This window comes from Stenella coeruleoalba, assembly GCF_951394435.1.
Source record: "Stenella coeruleoalba genome assembly, chromosome: 1".
NCBI lineage: Eukaryota > Metazoa > Chordata > Mammalia > Artiodactyla > Delphinidae > Stenella > Stenella coeruleoalba.
This window is the reverse complement of record NC_137169.1, coordinates 44,043,812-44,059,664: the sequence shown is the minus strand read 5'-3', so window position 1 is coordinate 44,059,664 and position 15,853 is coordinate 44,043,812. Positions and strand designations below refer to the sequence as shown.

The 15,853-nt window shown below is 41.7% G+C and overlaps 1 protein-coding gene across 4 annotated transcripts in view; it reads right to left on the bottom strand.

The window, feature by feature from the left end:
- Positions 1 to 2,194: 2,194 nt before the first annotated feature.
- The window catches only part of SCP2 (sterol carrier protein 2), a 165,499-nt gene continuing 151,840 nt past the window's right edge, over positions 2,195 to 15,853 (bottom strand). For all 4 annotated transcript variants that reach the window (XM_079933816.1, XM_079933817.1, XM_079933818.1 and 1 more), the window contains 2 exons: positions 6,476 to 6,555; positions 2,195 to 3,339 (listed from right to left, as the gene is read on the bottom strand). In XM_079933816.1, the coding sequence (XP_079789942.1) occupies positions 3,244 to 3,339; positions 6,476 to 6,555 (176 nt within the window). In that variant the 3' untranslated portion in view covers positions 2,195 to 3,243. The remainder of the gene's footprint in view (positions 3,340 to 6,475; positions 6,556 to 15,853) is intronic.

Sequence of the window (15,853 nt, the reverse complement as noted above, 5' to 3'; positions counted from 1 at the left end):
ACCATTCACCTGGCCAATCACTGGAAGCCATTCTTGCCCCTATATCCAGTCACCAAGTTCTGTCAGCTCTACCTCTGCCTAATTTCCACATCTAAGTCCACCACTGACACCCTAGTCCAGGACACCATCTTCTAGCACCTTCCCTCCTCCATCCCTGTACTCCCAGTACGTTCTCCACACAGAAGCTACAGTGACAGTCTAAATTATTTCATTCCCCTGCCTACAGCCCTTCTGTGATGGTCATCAGTTCCTTCAGAAACAATCCAACTCCATTTTCTTCTTCTGATACATGGTAAGATTGTGAAGTTAGGTGAGGCATGTGACTTTCTTTGGACAATGAAATGGGAGCAGTGCTCCAGACAGAAGTGCTCCGTTAGCCTGGGTTCTAGACTTAGGATATGAAGGTGAAGTGGATATGCAGCATGAGTGAGAAAGAAACACATGTAAAGCTACACCTTCAACAGCTCCCAAATGCACTAAGAATGAAATACAAATGCCTTACTGTAACGAACAGATTCCAAGATAACTGGCTCCGGTGTATCTATCCAGCCTCATCTTGGGCCTGTCCTGCTGGGTCGTTATATTCCACTCACACTGGCCCTCTTGCAATTTCTAGAACAAGCCAGGTGTCTTTTCCCCTTTCCTGCATGGTTCTTTGCATGGTTCATTCCTCAACCTATAGATCTCAGCTTATATATTACCTCCTCAGAGATGTCTCCCTTAACCACTGTATCATAGTGAGTCAAAGCCACTATGACTCTCCATGACAGCACTCTGACCATCTCCTGCACGGTACATCAGTCTGTAATAATTATTCATCTCTCTGATTTGACTGAGGAGCTCACTGCTGTCTCCAGTGCTTAGCATTACCCTCAATATGGTACCCAATATATGATAGGCACTCAAGAAGTATTTGTTCAGTGAATGAACAAATGAGAAAAGACTCAAAAAGTGGGACATAAAAAAAAAAAAACCACACTACAGACATCTTATCACGTATCACAGAGGCAAAAGGTGGGGAGAGGAAGGGAACTCACATTTCCAGTAAGGGAACTAAGAATGACTACAATGTACACCTAACACTAATTTAGGTACTTTACATATGTTACCTCTCTAGATTCTCAATAATCCTAGGAGGTCAATATTAAAATCTCCACTTTCCAGATCAGGCAACTGAGGCTCAACCTGCGCAAGCAGCAAAACCAGTGACGGTATCAGTTTTAACCCAGACCTGTTAACCTCTTTCCTCCGAACCATGACGCTTCCCTAGAAATTAAACTGCTACTGTATTTTTATCATTAAGTACTTTCCTATTACACATATAAATTGTATTTATATGTGGATACATCCCTACCCCAAGAACAAGTTTTTGTTTTTCTTTTTTTCTTTGTTTTTGTTTTTTTCAGGTTCATCCTAAAGCCTAAAACAAACATCTCCTGCTATCTGGGACAAGCGAAGGCAGAAAAGTGCAGCAAATCCAAAGCACAAATAAATCAGACATTTTGTTGGAACTTTTTTCTTGAAGTCTTTTTTCTTCTCAGAGTAAAAAGCCTCTATGATTAGGAAGTCTGTGCTCTGAACTGATTTTATGGGACTTGAGATCAGCTTATACTGCCTTAATTTACCATCTTGTCCCATCCCCAAATGCTGTTCTGCTGGTCACAGAACATGCAAAGCTAAATGGCCTAGGGGGATCGTATCCACAGTCCTGATTTGATTAGTAGAGGCTCCAAACATCTAAACAAGCAAAATGAAACCACCTGGCTTTTTCCCTCTGACCACCTTTGCGTGAAGTAAACGTGTTCACAGCAGAAAGGTGGGACCTGGATAACTCCCAAACAGTTCTACTGGGCTCTGAGTAGACTCACAGGATTATCAGAACAGAAGGGACCTTAAAGACCATCTTAAATGCCCTCTTCTAACAGGTTAGCAAACAGGCTAGCAAACAAGCTAGCAGACAGTTACTTATTTGCCTAAGAAAAACAAGACTCCTGGCTCCTAGTCAAGTGCTCTTTCCACCACAACACAGCACCTCCCTAATCAAGAGCTAGTGATTGATTATGCCAAAGTAAACAGTAGATAGTAGTCTAGATAACACAGATCGTAAATCCCCAATGTTTCTCTTACTCTCCATCATTTAGAAAACCCTGAACAAAAAGAACATACACAATAAAAACAAAAGAGATGAGGAAGAGCTATTTTAATTTTCTATTAAACATTCTTCCAAAAACATTACTCTACCCCATATCTTACCGAGTTATTAGAAATAACATTAGCATTAGAAAAACTAGGAAGGTAAAAGTAGGGAAAACACATCACATGCCAAAGTCTGGTATGAAATTTACCTTTAAAAACAAAAAGGAATAAAAAGCAATATTCCTTTAAATTGAATAAAAAAAAAACTAGGAAGGTAAATTAAATGTGGCTTGTTAAACTAAACATATGAAAAGGGAAAATTATAACAAAGGAAGGAGAGTTTTACAAATTAAATTAATACGAGATTATAATTTGAAAACTGTGCATCTCAAAGCAAACTTTATTTGTTCAATTATTTTTAACAACAGTGTTTATGATTCTAATACACTGATTTTTTTCCAGGAAGGAAACTCACTGAAAAATATTTTTGTTTTAAAAAATAGGCCTGTGTTCAGCTATATATTTTTTCTCCCAAGCTTTGATCATATTTCTTTGATTTGGGAAGAAAATACTGTTTTGATGGCATGAAATGCAAAACTGTGAAGATTTTTTTAAAAAAACATCCCAGTACAGAATTTTAAAAATTATCAATGGAAAACAGATTAAGGTCATTAAGTGCACAACACTAATTACTGGCCAGCTACTGGTATTCTGTTTCTTCCCTAGTTCTCCCAAGGAAAATTGAATTAAATTGAATCTTCAGCAGAATAATCCTCAAATATACTTTATAAGCAAAATGAGAGCTTTCGTTTACATAGTTTTTGGATTTTGCTATTCCTAATTTTATTCTAAAACTCAATTTTACCCCAAACCATAATTACCATATTAACTTTGTAATGCACAGTTGTATGCAATTCAGCAAAGCAGTAGTACATCATCAGGTTCTAGTCACCCAGAGCTTAGGGAAAACAGGATTGGTCACACCCATTTAAAAACAAATACGCTATTTGCCAATGTGTAGTTTCAATCTAAGTTCTGACAATGAAATATATGGACATATATCTATATATCTCATCTTGATTTTCAAAGGTAGGCAAAGAGAGTTCTTCACAGCTTAGCTTTGCCTGGCTGAAGCTGAAGGTTTTGTAACTTCATAGCCAGACCCATGTTGCCAGTGATTTTCAATTTACCTTGAAAGAAGGCCTGTGAGGAAGAAGAAAGAAAATTTATCATTTGGTGTTTTTTGTTTTGAGACCGCTGATATTTCTAGACTATCCAGCCCTGAGATGATTTATTTATCCAGGTTTCTTCAACTTTCTTCAAAATATGAAACTTGGCTTTCAGGAACAGATTTAGAACCAGAGTCTTCAAAAGGACGCATTTGTAAAAGTCATGCTTTACACAGAGCCGTCAAAAGGCACATCTTTCCCAAATGTGTTCTCTTAAAAATCGAGTCTGCCTTTACCTGCCTTCCTCAAAGGTGGTACGTTTTCCAAATATTAGGCAGAGTGGATTCATACTAGACCCATTTTGTTTAAAACCATTACACATTTGTTCAGTGGGTCTGCTAGCAGGGAGAGAAAGCACATGCATAACACACTTATGAACTCTTGGGATTCAATACAATGCAGATGAAATGTCACCATTTTTCTCCCTCTTTTTGGTCTACGTGATAAAGATTTATTCCCTACAGAGGGAGGCCAGGCAGACTGCTGAGACTGAGGTGCCTGTGTTAATCTTTGGCTCAATAAGAAGAATCAAACCAATCCCAAGTGCAGAGCCACAGTTTGTTCCATTTAACAACTGCCTGGGATTAGATCACATGATGTTTGCTAAATTTATCATGTAACAAAATCCCAGGAAAACTTTAAAGAAATAGCAAAATTGGGAACATAGCATGATTTCCCTGCTACGATCTCAGTCTTTCAACTCAATTCTTAAAATAAGGAAAAGCTACAGGAAAAGTTCTGGTAGTCTTAGCTTCCTAACAAGTATATTCATGAAGCAGTGAGGGGCTCTTCTGCCTCATCCATAGGAAATCTCAGAGCTCTGCTTTCTCTACACCTTCTGGTGAGGGTGACTAATGCCTTTTTTTTTTCCTCCTCTGTCTGGACAAACTAAATATTTCTTTCTATATGGCACACAGCCTTCTGTCTGATGACTTTAAGGTCAGGTGTCTCAGAACACAATATATTTAACATATGTCCTTTAAAAATATGGACCAGTAGTACCTAGAAGAGAAACTCACCATATTTCCCTTTTCTTAATTAAAAGAGGAAATGACTTTTCACTTAATAATTATTACAGAGAAAAATGAGTCTTCACTTTTTAGAGAATCCGAACATAAGAGTCATTTAAATCTGGCCCCTAAGGTGTTCTACATTTGCTTTCTTCTGGAGAGCACATTGCTTTGTTTCAACCGTAGCCAAACACTGAAATTATAATTTCCACTGCATTTAATGGTTTCCAGTCAAATCTTCTACTGAGCATAAGGGAAGGCCATTAGCACATTAACAGAAACGTCTCCTATTTTTATCTTTAATTCCTTTGGGTGCTAACAGGTGTTCAGGAAAAGTAAGCTGACACTTCACTCCCCAAAATGGGTGGTAAACAGATAAACTGAGAGAACGAGTGCGAAGCCTGACCACACTGCCAAGGAAGTGCATGGTGTGCACCGTGGAGTAAGCAGCGGTGGGTGGGAAGGAGGACGTCGGCCAACTCCGAGATTGGTGGCCTCTGTTCTGTCCAGATTTTTGGAGAGGGCACAGTGGGTGGAAATGTCAATGTCAATAGTGTGTATTCAGTTGAAACATCACAGATGCAAGTCTCTCACTTGTCGACGCATCAGCTGAAATATGCTTAGTTGCTTAGAAAAAGCATTTTTAAAAGGAATACGAGTAGGAGTCAGATTTAGTTGTTTTATCCAATCTTTCAAATTACCAGGGTACCACAGGAACAAGACCTAAAACAAATCAGGCTGAGGCAACAACAAAAAAATAAGGTTACAGTGGAAAGCAGCATTTTAGCTTCCTTTGTGTTATCTATGGATAATGTATATCAAGTCTGTTCCACACTGTACAACTAAAGAGTATAAGAAGACCCTTGACAATCTGGGGGCCTGGAAAATCTACACAAGGCATAAATACATTTTAGACAAATGCAAATTAATTGTGAAAACCCAAAAATGCAAGGCATCATGCTAAGTTCTGGAGACACAAAGATGAACAAGATGTGCTTTGTTCCCTTGAGGTACACACAATCTAATAGGGAAGAGATAGGCACATTATGACTAGTATAATGAGACAAGTGCCAGGCTAGCAGGCCAGTAAGTGGCCCAGAAGAGGGACTGACTATAGCTCCCCAACAATGTGGTAGGAAGTCTCTGGACATAACATAAGTTCATTTTGAAAGGCAAGGAGTTTGTCAAGGAAGGACAGCTCAGGCCAAAAAAAGAGCACGGGCAAAGATACGAAATGTGAAAGATCATGCCTTTGTTCACTCCCGACCCTCCTTCTGTCTGACGGCCCCTACTCTCCATCTGTGCACTGCTAACTCCTGATCACTCCCAGGACTCAGCCAAGCATTGTTTCCTCTGTGAAGCCTTCTCGATGGCCCGGGAAGATGTGGCTTCTCCTCCCTCCACCCTCCCTGACCTCAAGTAATGCAGGGCACCTTGGATATTTGGCTGCACTTACTCTTAAGTTGTTTTTTTTTAAAATTTATTTATTTAATTTATTTATTTTTGGCTGCATTGGGTCTTTGTTGTTGTGCGCTGGCTTTCTCTAGCTGCGGTGAGCGGGGGTTACTCTTTGTCGCAGTGCACAGGCTTCTCACTGCGGTGTCTTCTCTTGTTGCAGAGCACGGGCTTTAGGCATGTGGGCTTCAGTAGTTGTGGTGCATGGGCTCAGCAGCTGTGGCTCGTGGGCTCTAGAGTGCAGGCTCAGTAGTTGTGGCGCATGGGTTTAGCTGCTCCACAGCATGTGGGATCTTCCCGGACCAGGGCTCAAACCCGCGTCCCCTGCATTGGCAGGCAGATTCTTAATGACTGCACCACCAGGGAAGCCCTGCATTTACTCTTTTGCAGACCTGTCTCGTACCAAATTGTGGACGCCCTGAGCATGGGAACTATTTCTTCTACATCTGGACATTTCCAGCACACAGGACACTGTCTGGCACATCATTAGCTTCACAACTGTCATTTGTTAGGTGAACATTTGGGGAACACTGAGTTTTGTGGGTTTTACCACTTTGCACTTTATGGGATGAGGTTGAGGTAGGTGATGAAGTGAAACGGGCTAAAACCCACCTAAGAAAAGGATATAAGCGCCATCATACTTACCGACTGAGGATTCATTTTACCAGTCATCAAAGCCAGTAAGTCCGAGTCAGCCATTGTAATTGTGCAGTCGGCCTTCTTATCTAAAACACAGACATGCAGAAGGAAGGAGAAATGGGGAGTGTTCAGTTTCATGTACACATTTTAGTCAAAAGCCACTGACTGCCACAGAATCACATCCAGAATTAGTGTGGGCAAATGGGCACTCACATACACTCTATGGCAGCCTGGTGAAATGTGACATAAATCACAAGCAACCTCAATATTTAACAAGAGGGAATTTATTAAATAAATCATGGTATATTCATATAACGGGATACAATGCAGTCATTAGACGATGTGGATCTACATTTTATTGACCTGGAAAGATACGTATGTTATACTCTTCATGATACTGTTATATAAGCCAGTTACAAAACAAACTGTAAGAATGGACCCAAGTTTTGCTTAAAAACAGATATTCAATTATGTATGTACAGAAAAAACATCTGTAAACTTGGAGACCAATATATTAATAATAGCTACTGTGGCACACAGACTCTAAGGTGACCCCTGTGACCCCTGGCTTCTGGTATTCATGCCTTTGTATAATCCCCTACTCTCAAGTGTGGGCAGGACCTGTGACTTGCTTCTAGCCTGCAGAATGTGGCAATGGTGATGGGCTGTCATTCCTGTGTTCTGCTACACTGCATAAGACTCTGTCTTGCTGGCTCTCTCTCACTCTCCTGCTGGCCTTGAATAAACTAGCTGCTATACTGTGAACTGCATACTGCACATGGAGAGGGCTACATGGCAGGGTACTGACCTTTAGGAGCTGAGGGCAGACTCTGACCAATAACCAGTAAAAAACTAAAGCTATCATTCTCACAGCTACAAGGAAATTAATTCTTCCAGCAACATCAGTGAACTTGGGCACGAACCACTTCCCCAGTCAAGTCTCTAGATGAGAACTCAGCCCTGGCCAACACCCTGACTGAGGCCTGCGACACCTTATGCAGAGGACCCAGCTAAGCTGTCCTCAGCCAACTTACCCATGGAAGCTGTGAGGTAATAAATAAATGTGTGCGTTTTTTTAAACCACTAAGTTTGTGGTAATTTGTTAGAAGATGAAGTCATCTAGACCAGGGGTTAACAAACTTTTTCTGTAAAGGACCAGACACTAAATATTTTAGGCTTTGCAGGCCACTAGGTCTCTACTGCAACTACTCAACTCTGCACCTGTAGCACGAGAGCAGCCATAGAGAATACATAAATGAATGTAGCTGTATTCCAATAAAACTATTTTCAAAACAGGTAGCAGACCAAGAGGGATAAGATATTTGCAACTCACAGTTCTAACAGAGAATTTCTATCCAGAAAATATAAAAAACTCCTATCACTGAATTAGAAAAGGTTAGATAGTTCAATACAAAAGTGGGCAAATAACATAAACAGGCACAATACAAAAGATCTCCAAATGGTCAAAAAAAGCACATGAAACAGTGTTCAATTCCATTAGTCATCAGGAAAATGCAAATTAAAAGTACAGTTGAGATACTACAACGTACCTACTAGAATGAATGGCTTAAAAAAAAAAAGATAATACCCAGTGCTGGTGAGGATGAGGAGCAACTAGCAGGTCAGAACAATGCTGGAGGGACTGGAAAACGGTACAGCCACTTTAGACAACAGTCTGGACATTTCCTAGAAAGCTAAACATACACATGCCATATGACCTGCCAATCCCATTCTTAGGTGTTTACTGAAGAGAAATGAAAACATAAATCCACACAAAAACCTGTATGCGGATGCTCATAGTGGCTTTATTCCAATAGCCAAAAGCTGAAAGAAACCAAATATACTCCAGCTGGTGAATGGATAAACTACTCAGCAACAAAAAGGAACAAACTACTGATAATACATGAAAGAAGCAGGCTCAAAAAGCTGCATACTGTATGATTCCACTTGCAGTTTACGACATTCTGGAAAAAGTGAAACTACAGGGACAGAAATCAGATCAGGGGTTGCCAGGGCCTGAGGGTGAGAGAAGGGGTTTGATTACAAAAGGACATGAGGACATTTTTTTTTTTAATTAAGGGTACTTTAATTAATTTATTTATTTATTTTTGGCTGTGTTGGGTCTTTGTTTCTGTGCGAGGGCTTCCTCTAGTTGTGGCAAGTGGGGGCCACTCTTCATCGTGGTGCACGGGCCTCTCACTATTGCGGCCTCTCTTGTTGCAGAGCACAGGCTCCAGACGCGTAGGCTCAGTAGTTGTGGCTCAAGGGCCTAGTTGCTCCGCGGCATGTGGGATCTTCCCAGACCAGGGCTCAAACCCGCGTGCCCTGCACTAGCAGGCAGACCCTCAACCACTCTCATATAATATGGAAGAGACTGTAGAATAGTATATCCATATCAAGAAACTGGCTATATGGTAGCTCATGACTTAGTATTTCTACTCCTGGTTATATGCCAAATGGAAATAAGTACATGTGTCCACTAAAAGACACATATGAGAATGTTCGTAACACCTTTATTCATAAGGCCACAAAATGGAAAACTGCGAAGATACAGCAACCATGAACTGAATAAATAAATTCTGGTGTATTCACATAGTAAAAATGAACTACTGCTACATGCAACAATATAATAAATCTTACAATGCTGAGTGAAAGAAGCCACACCTAAAAGAGTAAATATTGTATGGTTCCAGCTATACGAATTTCCAAAATAAATAATATCAACCTATGGTGACAGAACTTGGAATAGTGGTTCCTTTTGGGAGTGGGTAGTGATGGGAGGTGGTATCAGGGAGGTTTCTACAGTGCTGGCAACATTATGCATCCTGATCTGGGAGATGTGTTCATTTGTTAACATTTATCAGGCTGTACACTACAGATTCATGCCCTTCCTTACAGGCTAGACTTCAGAAAACTTTTACACAAAACAAAACAAAAAAAAACAGGTGGTGGGATGAATTTGGCCCATAGGTCATAATTTGTCAACCCCTGATACAGATGGTAGGATTATAGGAGAGTAATTTTTTCATTTTGTTTCTCTATCTTTCCCAATTTTTTTTGCACTTAAGTATGTATTACTATATAAAAACAAAGTTTTAAAAATATTCATTTTTTTATTGGAGTACAGTTGCTTTATAATGTTGTGTTAGTTTCTGCTGTACAACAAAGTGAATCAGCTATATGTATGCATATATCCCCTCCCTCTTGGACCTCTCTCCCACACCCCCCATCCCATGCATCTAGGTCATCACAAAGCACCGAGCTAGCTATCTATTTTACACATGGTAGTGTATATATGTCAATCCTAATCTCCCACCCTCCCCATCTCCCCAGTGTCCACATGTCCGTTCTCTTCATCTACGTCTCTATTCCTGCCCTGCAAATAGGTTTAAAATATTAATTTTAGTAGTATAACCAAAGTATAATGCAAAAAAGGCCGTACCACAAAGACTCTAATATCTTATTGCTAAATCAGCAATGTCTACCTTGGACAAGTGCAAAAGGAAAAATTCACCAAGAAATCAAAATTTTCAGTAGTCAGTGTTTCAGGCAATCAATATAACAATAGTACTCTAATAGTACTACTACCACTAATAGTAATAATATCAAATTACGGCCCAATAGTTAGATAATCTGTGCCTTAATAAAAAAAGATAGGAGTTGCTATGGTCTGAATGTTTGTATCCCCTGCAAAACTCGTATTTTGAAATCCTAATGCCTGATGTGATGGTATTGGTAGGGAGGGCCTTTGGAAGGTCATGAGGGTAGAGCCCTTATGAATGGGATTAATGCCTTACAAAGAGGCTCCAGAGAGACCCCTAGCTCCTTCCATGATATAAGCCCACAGCAAGAAGGCACTGGCTATGAACCAGGAAGAGGGCCCTCACCAAACGGGACCATACTGATGCCTTTATCTAGGACTTCCAGCCACCAGAGCTGTGAGAAGTAAATTTCTGTTGTTTATAAGCTACCCAGGCTGTGGTATGTTCGATATAGCAGCCCAAATGGCCTAAGATGGGGGTAAACTATGAAAATACAGCATGCCTATATTATTAAGTAACGAAAACAAGATTGAAAATAAAAGTTTTTATTATATGTCTTAGAATGCAGGGATAGCCCATAAAAAGACTATGATTCAATAGCCCCTCCATCTTTGCCTGTAACAAAATTTTCTCTTATTACTTGAAAAAAGTTCTGAAGTCTTAAAAATTAAGGTATTTACAACCTAGAAAATCCAGTTCTCTTGTAGATATATAACATCAAAGAGCAGGGAGAAAAAAAGCTAGCAAATTGAGATAACTGGATTTCATTCATAATTGGATTAGATCCTAATATGCCAAAAAAAGGACTCATAGTCAATAAAAAGGTGACTTTAGGAAATAAATGCTGCTGCTGCTGTTACTATATCAGCATTTACTGAGCTCTCATTATGCCGATTACTTCACATACCTAGACTCATACAATAACCCTATGAGGGTCAGAGAGGTCAAACAACTTGCCCAAGGTCACACAGCTACTAAGTGGCTGAGCTAGGTATGAAAGCAGATTCCTGCTGCCAAAGCCCACACTCCCAACTCCTAAGCTCTATGGCTTCCCCCTGTTACAGGAAGAATACAAACATTCAACAGCTCAGTTTTTTGTTGTTTTTTTTTTGCGGTATGCGGGCCTCTCACTGTTATGGCCTCTCCCATTGCGGAGCACAGGCTCCGGATGCGCAGGCTCAGAGGCCATGGCTCACGGACCTAGCCACTCCGCGGCATGTGGGATCTTCCCGAACCGGGGCACGATCCCATGTCCCCTGCATCGGCAGGCAGACTCTCAACCACTGCGCCACCAGGGAAGCCCCAACAGCTCAGTTTTAATTGAGCCTTCACCAATTCATCCGCATCTGATGTATCCCAGATGCCTTCTCAGCTCCCCTAGTCCTTTTGAGGAGTCACAAACAATTCTAATGTGTTTATGCAAAATTAATGTTTAATATATGGGTTGGGGAGGAAGCAATGATTTACTGAGCACTTACCATGCTAGGGGCTTTACATACCTTTTATCTCATTTAATCCCCACAACAGCTCCATGGATAGACATTATTCTCACCATTTTCTAGATGAGACAACTGGACTCAGGGAAGGTTTATACCTAGTTAGTGACAGAGCCAAGGTCTGAACGCAGGTTTCGGTATCTCCAAAGGCTATGCTCTTTCCCCTGTACCTTGGGGATGAGAGACTCTGAGGCCTTCTGTATCATGTTCCCCATTAAGGGGCAGGGTTGAGAACTCAAACAGGTGCTGAGAGGGAAGAATATACGAATGAAAGAATAATATATCGTGTTAAATTAATTAAAGTTGGCTTCCTGGAGATATGCGAGTCATTTCAAAGGAGAGGAGGGAGGGGCCGAATTCATGGAGAAACACCAGGCAGCAAGAAAAGATTATGGAAAAATGCAGAAAGCCTAAAAGTCCTTGACATAACCATCTGTATCATTACCAAACTCTTAGAATATAAGCAAATGAAATACATTTAAGTAAATCTTACTTTGCTAACAGAAAGTAAACCTCTCAACAGTATGTACATGTCAAAAGATCTAGCAATTCTCTTTAAGATGCCAGTTCAAACTAGGACAGGTTATTAATGCTTTAACATAGCTGATCTCTAACAAATGGTCATTTGTTGGCTGATGTAAAAGGAGCTGGCAATTTCCCACGGTAGCTTTTACTGGTAAGTCCATATTTCACCGCCACTCCTAGCTGCCAACAAGTATCAGTTTCAGCAGAAATTCAGGGTAAAATCCCTTCAGGTATGGGATGGGGCACCTAATGTGGGGAGAGCTCGCTGCCAGGGTTCATATGCAGAGAGCAAGGTTTTTCTGAAAATTTGCCATATGTTTCCATAAGCATATAATCTTTCAAAACAAACAAACAATAACAACAAAACAGGAAAATTTTTCTCCAAAAATCTCCTTGGGGGCAGAGTCAAGATGGAGGAGTACGAGGACACAGAGTTCACGTCTCCTCACAACTAGGGCACCTACCAGGTACTGGTGGGGAACCACGGACACCTAAAGGGATGGGAGGAACCCCGAATGACCAGATGGGACGTGGTGGGGAGGGAGCAGGGAGGAGAAGTGGAGGTGGGACGGGACCGGCACCCTTGAGAGACGGCTGGGGGAGAGGAGGGGTTCTCACACCTGAAGGAGCCCATCCACAGTGAGGGGAGCAACGGGGATGGGGAGAGACCCTTGAGAGGCCAGAGGATCGGAAGGGAAGGCAGCCAGCATTTCCCCCACCCACTTGGGCCCTGGGGAGCCTACTGAGGTCCCGGGCATGATCCTCTGCCCTCCCAGACCCCCTCTGGCCGCCCGGGTCCTGAGGGCGTGGGTGGGGAGTAGAGGCCAGACTGGACCGGTGCACTGAGGGGCGGCTGGGGAAGGGTGGGGTTTCCACCCTCGGGACGGGCCCACTCACAGTGAGGGGATCAGCGGGGACTGGGAGGATGGGAAGGGAACTAGGCCAGCGTTTCCCCCACTCATTCGGGCACCTGGGAGCCTACTGTGGTCCCAGGCCAGATCCTCCGCCCTCCGAGGCCCCCTCCAGCTACACTGGGCCTAAACCCCGGCCCTGCACTCCCACCCAGGGCCTTACCTCTGAACTCCGCTGTCCGAGGCCCCCTCCAGCCATGCTGCCTTTTCCTGCCTCATGGATCCTGAGCATAGGCCCCACCCCAACCTAAGCTCTGCCCCCACAGCCAAGGCCTTTTCTGGCCCATTTTTCTTTTTTTTTCGGGGGGGGGGGGTTTGTGGTTGTGTTTTACCTTGTTGTTTCACTTATATATATATTTTTCTAACTTTAAAATTTTTCTAATTTTATCTTTTATTCTTTGTTATTGTACTGCTCCTTTTTTTTTTTCTTTTGCTGCGCCGTGCACCTTAAGGGATCTTGGTTCCCAGGCCAGAGGTCAACCCTGAGCTCCTGTGGTGGGAGCACTGAGTCCAAACCACTGGACTAACAGAGAACCTCAGACCTCAGGGAATACTAATAAGAGTGAGATCTCCCGGATGTCCTCATGTCGGCACCAAGACCCAGCTCTATCCAACTGTAAAAACTCCAGCACTGGATGCCTCAGGCCAAACAACCAGTAAGAAGGAACACAGCCCCACCCATCAAAAAAATGAGACGACAAAAAAATATGTTACAGATGAAAGAGTAAGGTAAAAACCTACAAGGCCAAATAAATGAAGAGGAAATAGGCAACCTACCTGAAAAAAGAATTCAGAGTAATGATAGTAAAAATGATCCAGGGGCTTCCCTGGTGGTGCAGTGATTAGGAATCCGCCTGCCAGTGCAGGGGACACAGGTTCATATGCCGTGGAGCAACTAAGCCCATGTGCCACAACAAATGAGCCTGCGCTCTGGAGACCATGACCCACAACTACTGAGCCTGTGTGCCAAGACTACTGAAGCTCACGTGCCTAGAGCCCGTGCTCCGCAACCTACCTGAAAAAAGAATTCAGAGTAATGATAGTAAAGATGATCCAGGGGCTTCCCTGGTGGTGCAGTGGTTAGGAATCCGCCTGCCAATGCAGGGGACACAGATTCATATGCGGTGGAGCAACTAAGCCCGTGTGCCACAACAAATGAGCCTGCGCTCTGGAGCCCATGACCCACAACTACTGAGCCCGTGTGCCATGACTACTGAAGCTCACGTGCCTAGAGCCTGTGCTCCGCAACAAGAGAAGCCACCGCAATGAGAAGCCTGCGCACCACAATGAAGAATAGCCCCCACTCACTGCAATAAGGGAAAGCCTGTGCATAGCAGTAAAGACGCAATGCAGCCAAAAATAAATAAATAAATTAATTAAAAAAAAGATATCCAAAATCACAGAAACAGGATGGAGGCACGGATCCAGAAAATACAAGAAATGTTAACAAAGACCTAGAAGAACTAAAGAACAAACAGTGATGAACACCACAATAACTGAAATGAAAAATATACTAGAAGGAATCAATAGCAGAAAAACTGAGGCAGAAGAACAAATAAGTGAGCTGGAAGACAAAATTGTGGAAATAACTGCCAAGGGGCAGAATAAAGAAAAAAGAATGAAAAGAATTGAGGACAGTCCTAGAGACCTCTGGGACAACATTAAACGCACCAACATTTGAATTATAGGGGTCCCAGAAGAAGAACAGAAAGAGAAAGGGTCTGAGAAAACATTTGAAGAGATTATAGTTGAAAACTTCCCTAACATGGGAAAGGAAATAGCAAACCAAGTCCAGGAAGCACAGAAAGTCCCTTCAGGATAAATCCTAGGAGAAACACACCAAGACACATAATAATCAAACTAACAAAAATTAAATCAAAAAAGCAAAAAAAAAATTAAAAGCAGCAAGGGAAAAGCAAAAAATAACATACAAGGGCATCCCCATAAGGGTATCAGTTGATTTTTCAGCAGAAACTCTGCAAGCCAGAAGGGAGTGGCAGGATATATTTAAAGTGATGAAAGGGAAAAACCTACAACCAAGATTACTCTACCCAGCAAGGATCTCATTCAGATTTGATGGAGAAATCAAAAGCTTTACAGACAAGCAAAAGCTATAAGACAATTCAGCGCCACCAAACCAGCTTTACAACAAATGCTAAAGGAACTTCTCTAGGTGGGAAACACAAGAGAAGAAAAAGACCTACAAAAACAAACCCAAAACAATTAAGGAAATGGTAATAGGAACATACATATTGATACTTACCTTAAATGAAAATGGATTAAATGCTCCAACCAAAAGACACAGCCTCACTGAATGGATACAAAAACAAGACCCGTATATATGCTGTCTACAAGAAACCACTTCAGACCTAGGGACACATACAGACTGAAAGTGAGGGGATGGAAAAAGATATTCCATGGAAATGGAAATCAAAAGAAAGCTGGAGGAGCAATACTCATATCAGATAAAATAGACTTTAAAATAAAGACTGTTAAAGAGATAAGGAAGGACCCTACATAATGATCGAGGGATCAATCCAAGAAGTAAGTATAACAATTATAAATGTCTATGCACCCAACATAGGAGCACCTCAATACATAAGGCAAATGTTAACAGCCATAAAAGGGGAAATCAAGACTAACACAATAATAGTGGGGGACCTTTACACCCAATTACAACAATGGACAGATCATCCAAAATGAAAATAAATAAGGAAACACAGGTTTTAAATGATGCAACAAGACCAGATAGATTTAATTGCTATTTATAGGACATTCCACCCGCAAGTGGCAGAATACACTTTCCTCTCAAGTGCACATGGAACATTCTCCAGGATAGATCACAACTTGGGTCACAATCAAGCCTTGGAAAATTTAAGAAAATTGAAATCATATCAAACATCTTTTCTG